The sequence below is a fragment of the Orbicella franksi genome, chromosome 3 (genome assembly GCF_964199315.1).
Source record: "Orbicella franksi chromosome 3, jaOrbFran1.1, whole genome shotgun sequence".
Taxonomy (NCBI): Eukaryota; Metazoa; Cnidaria; class Anthozoa; order Scleractinia; family Merulinidae; genus Orbicella; species Orbicella franksi.
Genome location: NC_138147.1, coordinates 2,662,501 through 2,672,997, shown reverse-complemented (window position 1 = coordinate 2,672,997; position 10,497 = coordinate 2,662,501). Strand labels below are relative to the sequence as shown.

Sequence of the window (10,497 nt, the reverse complement as noted above, 5' to 3'; positions counted from 1 at the left end):
TATTTTCCAAAGATTTGTTGTGTGTTTTCTAAGCTCTACAACTGGCTTTACAGTCGAAGCCTCTTATAAATCAGGGCAAGCGTAAATGTTTTCCAACCAATGAGAATCAAAGTCAAAATTAAAACCAATCCCAAACTTAACTTTTTGCTTGCATGATTTTTTTTTTTTTTTTGGTAAATTGTGCTATCAGTTTGAGATTTTGTGGTTAGGCAAGTAGGATTGACTTTGATTAGGTTTTAGTTAATTTGGAACATTCAAAAAAGGAATATTAGGGAGGGTGAATGGTCCTTCAAAATATACGCTTCTCACAGAACTTTTGGCCAAATTTCACAGTTCTCAGCCTATCGAATGTTGTTGCGACGCTTTCTCGGAGTCTTGGAATCAACTTCACCAAACATTCAGACCTCCTTTGCTCGCTGTCTCGTATATTTAACATTTGCTACCCCTAATATCTGAACTTGCCTTTCTGGTCAATATTTTTCCGTTTTCACTCCTCCCACTTCCGTTATACGCTTCACACTTGACTACTGCCACGTTCAAGGTGACCATCAGGTCATGAGACCTGAAGTGCATTCCAATAGAATACCGTGATGGTGTTTCTATTCTCGGTTGATCAGTGAAATATTCTCCCCGTGAAGACAGTGTTTCATGACTCACCTAAAACAGCAAAATAACGAGCAAACTGAAGTAAAAAGTATCATGAATATCTCAAAGACTTCCTTTTTCTTTAAACTTTCTTGCCATGTTTGTATGCCTCTCGAAACCAATCACAAAGTCCCGATCGGATAAATCTTTAATTTTTTAAAATATAATGACTAAGATACTTACGTAGAAGCCTTTGATTTTCTCTCTGACTGTTCGAATATCGTCGATCGCGTTTTCCACCTTCATGTTAATGTCGAGGCATTGGGGCGAGCTCATACTTGTCCCTAAGTAACAATGCACAGTAAGGCTAGTTCTAAGTGTTATGGTACAAAGGAGCTCAATCAGGATGTTTTGAGTTATAATCCATCAAATATTTTCGCTTGCCCGCGACTGGTCTAGACGCATCACGTAACTGAATATTCCCCAGCTAAAACTGGGCAATATCCGAGGATGTTCCCCAATTTTCAAAAACTGCGCGTGTTGCGAAAAACATTTGAAGGATAATTAACACAATAGCTTCCATTTGCCGCGAAAATATGCTCGGATATTTTTCCTTGGGCATTATCCGTTCCTCGAAGTTCACGGTTTTCCTCGAGCTAGCCACGCTTTCGGAAAGCTGTTCGCCTCTTGAAACAGATAATGTCCGCGGACAAATATCTCAGCATATTTCCGCGCCAAATGGAGGCTATTGTTTATTTATTTTGACCGCGTAAAGAATTACTTTGAAATGAAAAGAAACATGAAAGTAATAGTTTACTAAGATAGAAAAGCACCAAAGAGATCATAATAACTCATTAAGGAACAAGGATGGTTAAGGATGGAGAAGATTGACACGGATGACAAACGGCGAACTTGAAAACTTTAGGCTAACCTTTTCAAGATGTGTAAACCAGGAAGTAGCTCCTTTATGTGAAAAATATTACAGGTTGAGGACAGTCCAGTACTGATAACTGAGATAAATTTTGAAGCGGTGCGTTTTGTTCCATAACAATCCTGATTATATGATCAAGAATATGTAGTGGTTTTGTGACTTAGCCCGCGCACGGCGGAGTATGAGGATAAACCTACTGCACTGATCAATAATACTGAAGCTACTTGTAACCCTAACACTGCTTCTTACCGCACAAGGTAACCCAAATATTAAAACAAAGCTCAATAAACAGAAACGGTTTCGCTTACATTTTCCATTTGACTGTAAATAAACTGACACCACCACCTTCAGAGTAATCCAATTTTGTCGACAGAATAAAACTTCATCTCTTATTTGTAGAAAAATGATTCACAAAATCGTCCTTCCATATCATTAATCGAATTTCCCAGGCTTGGCAAAATGACATTTCGCATCGAAAAGTGAGGTTAAGTAAAGAATTCGTTATCCTAATTCTGTATTGGGCATTTACAGCGAAAAGGCACGAAAAAGTTCAATCATAACGGTTTAAAATTCTTGTACCGCACACGCCACCTTACATCTCTTACCTTCTTGCTCCACGACATCACAGAGGGCAAACTTTGAATAGCAACATAGGACGCAAAGAAAGAGAAACATAAAATTTCTCATTTTTCTGTGCGTTACTTCTCTTGTTAAACTTTTCCTCCTTTTAGCACTGTACTCGGCTAAAGAAACTCTGAACGAGAGCGCGCGCTCTTACAAAACAAAGGTAAAGCGTGCGTAATTTGTAGCTGACGTCAATACATTTTCTTTGGGTGATCGAAAGAGGTTTTATGGCAAGAAATCTATGTGAACTGTTGTATTGTACTTACAGACATAAAGCTCGAATCCCCCAATTACATACATCAAGCGATTTCTTTGCAGGTCATTTATTGCATTGTCAGGGTTGTTCCAACCCCGAGCTCGGAACAGCGGAGCTGCGCGCGTAAATCAATATTGAAAGAAGGTAACTTTGGAGTTTTTGCTTTGGGATGGTGTTGTTTCAAGAATCAAAAGGTTGTGGTAAAATTTAGCCTAGGGGAGAAAGCATTGTTCGAACTCTGATACTTTCGAACCCTGGGTTCTTGCGCGATTTCCAGTGTCGGTACCCGGGTAACCCTAACCCCGACAGTTACTCCAACCCAGTCCACCCTCTCCCAATCGACCTCTTCCAACATGGCGGGTTCAGGTGACGGTGCCTCGAAAAAGCTCAAACTTGTTGTGTTTGGAGCGACAGGTCGAACAGGAAACGAGGTGGTAAAGCAAGCACTGGAAAAAGGGCACCATGTGACAGCTGTTGTGAGGACGCCTGAAAAAATGAACACTCAGTAAGTGATCTCATGGCTCACGCGCAGCTAGCCAGCTAAGCCAGGCTGAGGCTGTGCATGTGAGATTGGTCTATTCGGTTGTTTTCGGCTCTTGAAAACACGGAGAGTTCTGGCAGGACTATAGCACAACAAAACTTGAGTAGGCTGTTACGTATAAACCTTACTTCAATATACATGCAGATCTGTGTTCAAGAAAAACAATAGCCCGAATGATGCAGTGCCTTTAAATTTGTTAAGTTCATTTAGCTTTGGAACTGACACGCATCAGTATAATATATGCCAAAATTTGTAGTCGAATTTGGACCGAAAATGTTCCAATACGCCTCATTGTAAAGCATCCACAGGGGCTCATAAAGGCACTAAGTTTTATCTAGAAGCAGGGTTCGACTGTATTGTGGTAGGGGGACGGGGTGGGGCAGGGGTGAGCGAGAGGATGGGCGATAACAACCCAAGATTAGTGAGTGGAACCTCTAGTGGAAGGAGGAGAAGTGAGGGTTGGAAGTGGGATTCCCTAAGTTGTGCGACCTAGGAGAAACGAATAAACAGTTTGCAACACTACATAATGTTTTGCAATTATAGTTTAACAGCACCAAGAGGTGGGGGATATTATTTGGTAGTCATGGGAAATAAAAGGAAAAGGTTCCTGGATTTTTCAGTAGCTAATCCGTCCACAGCTTAGGTGGTCTGATTATTATTACATAAATTTTAAAACTATTCCTGCAGGCATGAGAATTTAGAATTAGTGAAGGGAGATGCCTGTGATGTGGAGAGTTTTGCTGCTGCACTTGATGGAAAAGATGCTGTATTGTCCAGTTTAGGGGTTTATGCAAACATTTTTAACCCAACAACGTTCTACTCAGAGTCCATGCATGCCATTACAGAGGGAATGAGAAGGTGAGAAATGTGATTTTAAAGCGGGTTAATAGCCAGACTGACAACTGAGCAATATGTCACTACCCAATTTTTGGTAAAACTATTAATTAAGATTCTTTTACAGCTTGTTTGATTGGAATGCTAGTTAATTTAATGTAAATTTTAAAATCTTAAATTATAAATATGTGCAGTTGTCAAGAACCACAGAAAAATACAACTTACAAAGAAACTTAACTTCTGCAAAATTTCACTGTGTGAGTATGGTCCCAGATGGAGTCTTTAGCCCCTCTTAAACTTTTCAGTGCCAACACTTTTTTCAAGATAAGCTTAAAGCCTCTATTAAGGTTACAAGAGTTGTGCCATGCAAAAGTTCATTACATTGAGTGACAACTTGATTTGATCCAGGCTGCTTGCAGTATTCTAGTTGTGAATTTGTCTATAGTTTGCACAGAAACACTTGATGAGGCATTCTTTCTTGGACCTGGCCATTGGCAGTATTTGCATACTATATTCTGCTTAAGCTACAGCATCTACTTTATGATTAATAAATAAATGTTCTTAAGGTGAAACATTATAATTGTTTTGTTACATTGCTTATCATGAGGAACAGTTCATTAGTTATTAGTTTATTTACCTAGGCACAGGATTGCTCGGCTAGTGACTGTAACATCATGGTGTACTCAGCCAGGGCCAAACAATCGTTGGCTGCTAGAGTGGATTATTAAACCACTGTTTCTTAATGGAGTGATCAAGGACATGGCAACTATGGAAAAAATGCTGGAGAGCAGTGAGCCTGAGCTTTTGAATTATACTATTGTTAGGCCATGTCATCTACTTGTAGGTAGGTAATCCTATTGTTGAGATATCTTAACAATATTCTTTGCTGCTGAGGGTACGGCCTAACCACAACCAACAGTTTCAGCAGTTTCAGACCTCACTTATCGCCACACCCCACATTGCACACACCTGCACTAACTACAGACACACTATTGCACCCTACAGTACTTGCTACCCGCTACAAAGCAAAATACGCTCTAAACATTGCACTCTAGATGCTACACTTGACACGCAACAAAAAAACATGCTTGTGAGACTATTTTTCAGTACACATCACAAGCTGTACACTTAACACTGACCCATTTAACACTGCATTGCACTGCACTGCACTACACTACAAGCCACATCTGATACTTATACTTTATAAGTTTTCTTAGTAAGTGAATGTTAATGAAAATGTTGTACTGTTAATTTTCTCTTATTGTAAATGAAATAAAATACCTTAAAAAGCCTTGTTACCAATTATTATCAATGGAAAAAAAAGATACTTTAAATCAATATTCTGTGAAGAGAAGGTGGTATGCTTACAGATGCTAACACGGCTTGTTACTTTCAGGTGAAAAGACAGGAAACTATAAGACTGAAGAAGGGCAGTGCAACACTGGAACAACAAACAAGATTACGGTTGCAGATGTGGCAGACTTTATGCTGAAGACGCTGGAGAGTAACGAGTATGACAGGAAAGGAATTGCAATTGCTGGATTGTAAAGATGTTCTAAATTACAAAGAACTGGGAAAAAAATGATACAAAACTTTATATTAAAAAATATCAACTTCTTAAGGAGAAACCCCAAGATAGAAATATGTTTAAATTCAACAGATTGCTGATCAAACAATATATTAAACTGAGTAGACAATAGTATTGACTAGCATCATAGACCTACATTGCATTTAGAGGGTTGTGGCTAAATCAGCCCTCTGGACACATTGTATGTGTGAAGGGATGGTTCAAGACTGTATTACATACAAGACAGTGTTGGTTCTGGTAATCACTTATAAGTGATTGTCTTCAAATTTCTAGGTTATGTTATCTTCTAGTTTTGAACATAACATTTTGATAGATTGGTTAGCCTCCTACAGTATGGAGACATTCATTTAGCTTGTTACATTGGACAGGGCTTTTCATTAGCTCTGGAAACAGCGAAAATTTCTGTCTGGGGGTGCTAGCTAAATTTTGTACCTTTAACTAGTTTTCTGTACCTTTTCATTACCTCTCCATGCGAACACTTTCATTAATGGTCAGCATTTAATACCTCATGTAGCGTTTCATAAGGTGTAATCATTCAAAAGTGCTTTTCTTTTTGCATCAACAAAACATGGGTGATATACTGCAAGTTATAATGTTAGGTAAAGTAAATTTCTGGGAGGTGATGCTTTTGCAATATTGCCACCCTGCTAACTCCAACTTGGTTGTTTCTAATTCCTCATTATTTTGAACTCAAAACCATTCCCTTGGGTTTCCCCATCAGTCATTTACTAGTCATTTAATTTGAACTCCCACTGATATGAAATCTTTTTTGTTTCCCTTGAGAGTTGAATACAGTTCAGCCCCTATTAAATGGCCACCCTTGGGGAAATGGCCGCTGAAAGGGGGTGGCTGTTTAATAGAGTTATAAACAATAGAAATTAAAGCCCTTGTTGGATGCACTTTGATTACTGGCCGCCTAATAGGGTGGCCTAATAGGGTGGTCTCCTTCAGATCAAATGGCAGGACAGAGTCTCCAACACCAATGTTCTTCAACGAGCCGACATGCCGAGCATCCCTACACTACTCATCCAAAGATGCCTACAGTGGCTCGGTCATGTTCACCATATGGAACCCGATCGCCTGCCAAGGCAAGTCCTCTACGGGGAACTGTGGGAGGGCGCCCGACGCGTGGGCCGACCTCTCCTTCGCTTTAAGGATGTTTGCAAGCGTGACCTGCGACTCGCTGAATTCAATCCCAATACCTGGGAGGTCCTCGTGCAAGACCACGCCGCCTGGCGTCACGGTGTGAAGGAGGGGACACTCAGGGCCGAGACGAAGGCCAGGGCCGAGGCGACAATCAAGCGGGCGGTGGGAAAGGAACGACAAGTATCAGTTCGTGAGGCCACCAACTACATCTGTACCAGTTGCAACAAAGACTGCCACTCAAGAATCGGGCTTTTGAGTCACTCCAGAGCCTGTCGACACTGAGGCGCTGACCATCGCCTCTCCGAGACGAGGATGCCATATTATAATAGGGTGGCCATTTAATAGGTGGCTGCGTAATAGGGGTTCAACTGGATTGCAGTTTAACTGTAAACTGTTTCATTCAATTGATTTTACTGTGGAGCAAGAATTTACTTAAACTGGGGAATAAAACGACACTAACCTCTTGAGAGACACTTTATGAGGAAGGGAAATTTTAATTCCAAATTGTCATTTAATTTGTTTCCCCAAAAATGCTTGAAACGTGTTACTTTAAAGATGTCGATTTTGAGACACCCAAACTTCACTGTGATGCTTAATTAATGCAGAGTACATTTTCTCCTAACTATGTACACTACCAATATAATTAAATATCGAAATTATGAATATAGGCATTTTGAAAATTGTAGTTATGTTTGTCCGAAGGTAGTTAAAGACAATGCTAAATGACTATTAGCCAACTTAATAAAAAAATTATATAAGAATTAATAGTCTTGGAAGATTTTTTACAAAATTTAATGTATTTATAGGAAAAAATTTGTATAAATTACAAAAGGGAATTAAGGAGAAAAACAGTGGAATGACTTATTTTAAATAAATTTATTTTAAATATACATTGAAAGATCTGTTTCACTTTGGCCTTCCTCAGAAGGCCAGTATCTGCAGTGACAGTAGAAATGGTCCTGTACTTTATGGGAAAACTGAATGGGAAAATGTATAGAAACTTGTAGGAAAATATAAGGTTTGGGAGTAGAACACTTCACTTGTGGGAATTACATGTAAGAACCCAGAGTGTGTGTGTGGGGGGGGGGGGGTGGGGGGAACTCAAATTTAGAAAGGAGCAGGGTGCTCATGGGAAAAGAGCCCATAAGGGGAACCAAGGTCCTGTTTTGTGGGCGTGGCTTGAAAATTTTTTCACCCCTGGGAGGTACCAGTTCTAAAACAAAACATTATCTCCCGTCATTTTTTTTTTCAACTCAATATCCTATAAAGTCTAAAAGGTACCAGGTTTTTAACCCCTAAAAGGTACGACAAGCACCCGCGTCCTTTTTAAATGTGAGTAATGCTATGGGAGTTCATCACCCGAGTGCGCTTGGGCTTGGGTACTAGTCTGTTTTCTTACCCAGTGCTTTCGCATCCTATGAAAACACCAAAATGGCGGCCGAAAGTGAGGACTCGAGGAAATTAAAACTGCTGGTATTTGGAGGCACAGGCGGAACAGGCAAGGAAGTAGTAACACAAGCTCTACAGCGAGGTCACCTTGTTACAGTGGTGGTGAGAACACCTGAGAAAGTCGATAAACGGTATGTTGAGTCTGGAAAACACCTGGTCATTGAGGATCGGCAACTTGACCAATGTGGGCTTTTAATTCTACTAAATTGCAATAATTTTTAGTTTGTTCGTTTGAGAAACTGGTCGGAAGAAATGGAAAATTAATGTAAACCTAAGCTTAGCCTGCGTAGCAGGCGTGAAACGGGGGAGGGGGAGGCAAAGCGGCTGAAATATAAACAACACAGGAATAAAAATTAATCTGTGAGACCTTTATTTCCCTTTAGGCATCCTAATTTAGATTTGGTCAAAGGTGATGCTTGTGATGTGGAGAGTTTCATTGCTGCTCTGAAAGGAAAGGATGCTGTAATTTCATGTTTAGGAGTAGTTGCAAGTATTTTAAATCCAACAACTTTCTACTCGGAGTCCATGTTTGCAATACTGGAGGGAATGAAAAGGTATGCACATGTATAGCATGAGGTAAAGTCTGCTGTCCACACTGACAAAATTTATACCAATTTCTGTAACATTAGTGAAGTGACTTATAGAGTGTTTCTACTCTCCCCTGGATAAGATGCTTGTGCATTGTAAGGCTACCCCTCCTTGCCCCCCTCTCCCTTCCCCTCCCCCTCCTCCCCAATTTTTAGCACCGATGTTACACCAGACAACTTTTAATGCAACTTTGTGGCGGCAACCATCAGCAATGGTATTTTACACTAGATGATTTTTAATGCAACATGCAAAATGCAGGCAACAATATTGCAGGTTTTTGATTGGCTTTCCAAAACTTGCAACATGTTGCAGTGCTGCAACTAGATGTTGCAGTAAAAGTCCCCTGTGTACTATGTCACATGACATCGACTTTTAATGCAACATTGTTGGATTGAAAATCAGTGTTAAAAATCAGTTTGTTTATCATTATCATAATGCAATGACTCCAGCCAGGCCTCAAACCCAGACTGCTCGATCCAGAGTCTAGCCACCATGCATTTTCTTTTGGTTTTCATTATTAGTTATATAGGGGTTCTAGGGAATGGATTACCAATTTTTTTATGGGGATGGTTAGGTGGTGGGTTTACTTAGTACGGAACCTGTTGTTCTTTTGTATGCCCACCTGCCTCATGGAGAATCTTTAAAATAAAATAAAAAATAAAATAAATTTGTCCAGACAGTCAAAAGATGTGTTAATTATTTGACCACTTCCTTCATATTTTCTATCATCCTGACCCTTGACTATCTTGACTACATGTAGTTTCATTAGCCTGTTGTCCAGTGAATAATCACAGTTTGTCCATTGCTGGGACTGAACATTAACTCATCAATAAAATCAACTAATTGTCAGGTGTGGTGTAAAAAGACTCGTAACCATGACAGCCTGGTGCACCCAACCAGGACCAAACAACTCATGGCTTGTGGATTGGATCATTAACCCACTGTTTCTGAATGGTATGATTAAAGACATGGCCACCATGGAGAAGTTGTTGGAGAGTACAGATCCTCAGACACTGAACTACACTGTAGTTAGACCTTGTAGATTAGTTAATGGTAAGTCCCACTGACTTCAACTAATGGCCTTTAAAGAATATCGTAAACGAAGTTTAATTTTGGTTCCAAAGGGTATTTTTGCTAAGAAGCTTAATTTATTACTAGTATTAATTATTTGGAATTGGCTGGCAGAGGGGATGGTAGCAGGGGGAGAGGGGGGGGGGGGGAGGAATAATAAAGGGATACTGTGCCATGTGGTAAAGCTTTCTAAACGTAAGGAAATGAAACAGAAAACAAGCTCAATATCAGTGGATTGGGAAAAAATGACCTTAAGCAGAAATTGGATTTAAATGTTCCTCTATGTTAAATCCCCGAAGAAAGGTGTTATCATCTGGGGCATTTGCATCTGAGATTTATGGGAGGGATCTTTAAGGGAGGGATCAGTGTTCATGTGGGCAGCTTTGTAAATAAATGTAAGGGATTAGGACTAAGTGAGTCTAAGGTACATGTAGCTAAAGCCCTGCTCGAGCAGTTTCGAAAGTTTGATCCAAAATTTTGCAACTGTTTCCCTGCGCAGTTGGAAGATGTTGGAATATGGTAGACAAAAGTCTAATCCAAGTTGAACTTTTGTGTGAGATATTCCTAAATGCTTTCAGTTATGCTGAGTGGTTTTGATATGTATTTAATTGGGGCCGGAAAACACTGCATGGAGCCATTTAACTAAGGGACAAATCAAACTGTTTTTACAGGTGAACGCACAGGGAATTATAAAGTCGAAGAAGGACAATGTAACACGGGTACCAAGATTTTGATGGCACGCGCTGACGTAGCAGAATTCATGCTAAAGGTTTTGGAAAGTGACGAGTACGATAGGAAAGGATTTGCAATCGGTGGATTGTAATATAACGCGCAAATTGAAAACAAGATATCCATGCCTCCCTGTGAAAGTATGTGCCTGTTGC

The 10,497-nt window shown here is 40.0% G+C and overlaps 2 protein-coding genes across 2 annotated transcripts in view; both read left to right on the top strand.

Annotated features, from left to right (window-relative positions):
- The first annotated feature begins 2,509 nt into the window (after positions 1 to 2,509).
- On the top strand, positions 2,510 to 7,894 carry LOC145480661 (flavin reductase (NADPH)-like). Its single transcript, XM_081458949.1, has 5 exons — positions 2,510 to 2,901; positions 3,625 to 3,795; positions 4,413 to 4,615; positions 5,168 to 7,740; positions 7,790 to 7,894. Exons 1-4 carry the CDS (start codon positions 2,750 to 2,752, stop codon positions 5,317 to 5,319), a joined length of 678 nt encoding a protein of 225 aa, XP_081315075.1. The 5' UTR covers positions 2,510 to 2,749; the 3' UTR covers positions 5,320 to 7,740; positions 7,790 to 7,894.
- A 30-nt stretch (positions 7,895 to 7,924) lies between these two features.
- The window catches only part of LOC145480662 (flavin reductase (NADPH)-like), a 4,380-nt gene continuing 1,807 nt past the window's right edge, over positions 7,925 to 10,497 (top strand). Inside the window, exons 1-4 of the mRNA XM_081458951.1 lie at positions 7,925 to 8,085; positions 8,338 to 8,508; positions 9,393 to 9,595; positions 10,285 to 10,497. The exon at positions 10,285 to 10,497 is cut by the window's right edge and continues 1,807 nt beyond it. Coding sequence (XP_081315077.1) covers positions 7,937 to 8,085; positions 8,338 to 8,508; positions 9,393 to 9,595; positions 10,285 to 10,436 — 675 coding nt within the window. The 5' untranslated portion in view covers positions 7,925 to 7,936 and the 3' untranslated portion in view covers positions 10,437 to 10,497. The remainder of the gene's footprint in view (positions 8,086 to 8,337; positions 8,509 to 9,392; positions 9,596 to 10,284) is intronic.

Bases quoted from the DNA above. Each gene is read 5' to 3' on its own strand.
- LOC145480661 (XM_081458949.1), top strand. From the start codon at position 2,750: ATGGCGGGTTCAGGTGACGGTGCCTCGAAAAAGCTCAAACTTGTTGTG. The intron at 3,796-4,412 runs GTGAGAAATGTG...TTATTTACCTAG, and splicing joins ATTACAGAGGGAATGAGAAG to GCACAGGATTGCTCGGCTAG. The intron at 4,616-5,167 runs GTAGGTAATCCT...TGTTACTTTCAG, and splicing joins GCCATGTCATCTACTTGTAG to GTGAAAAGACAGGAAACTAT.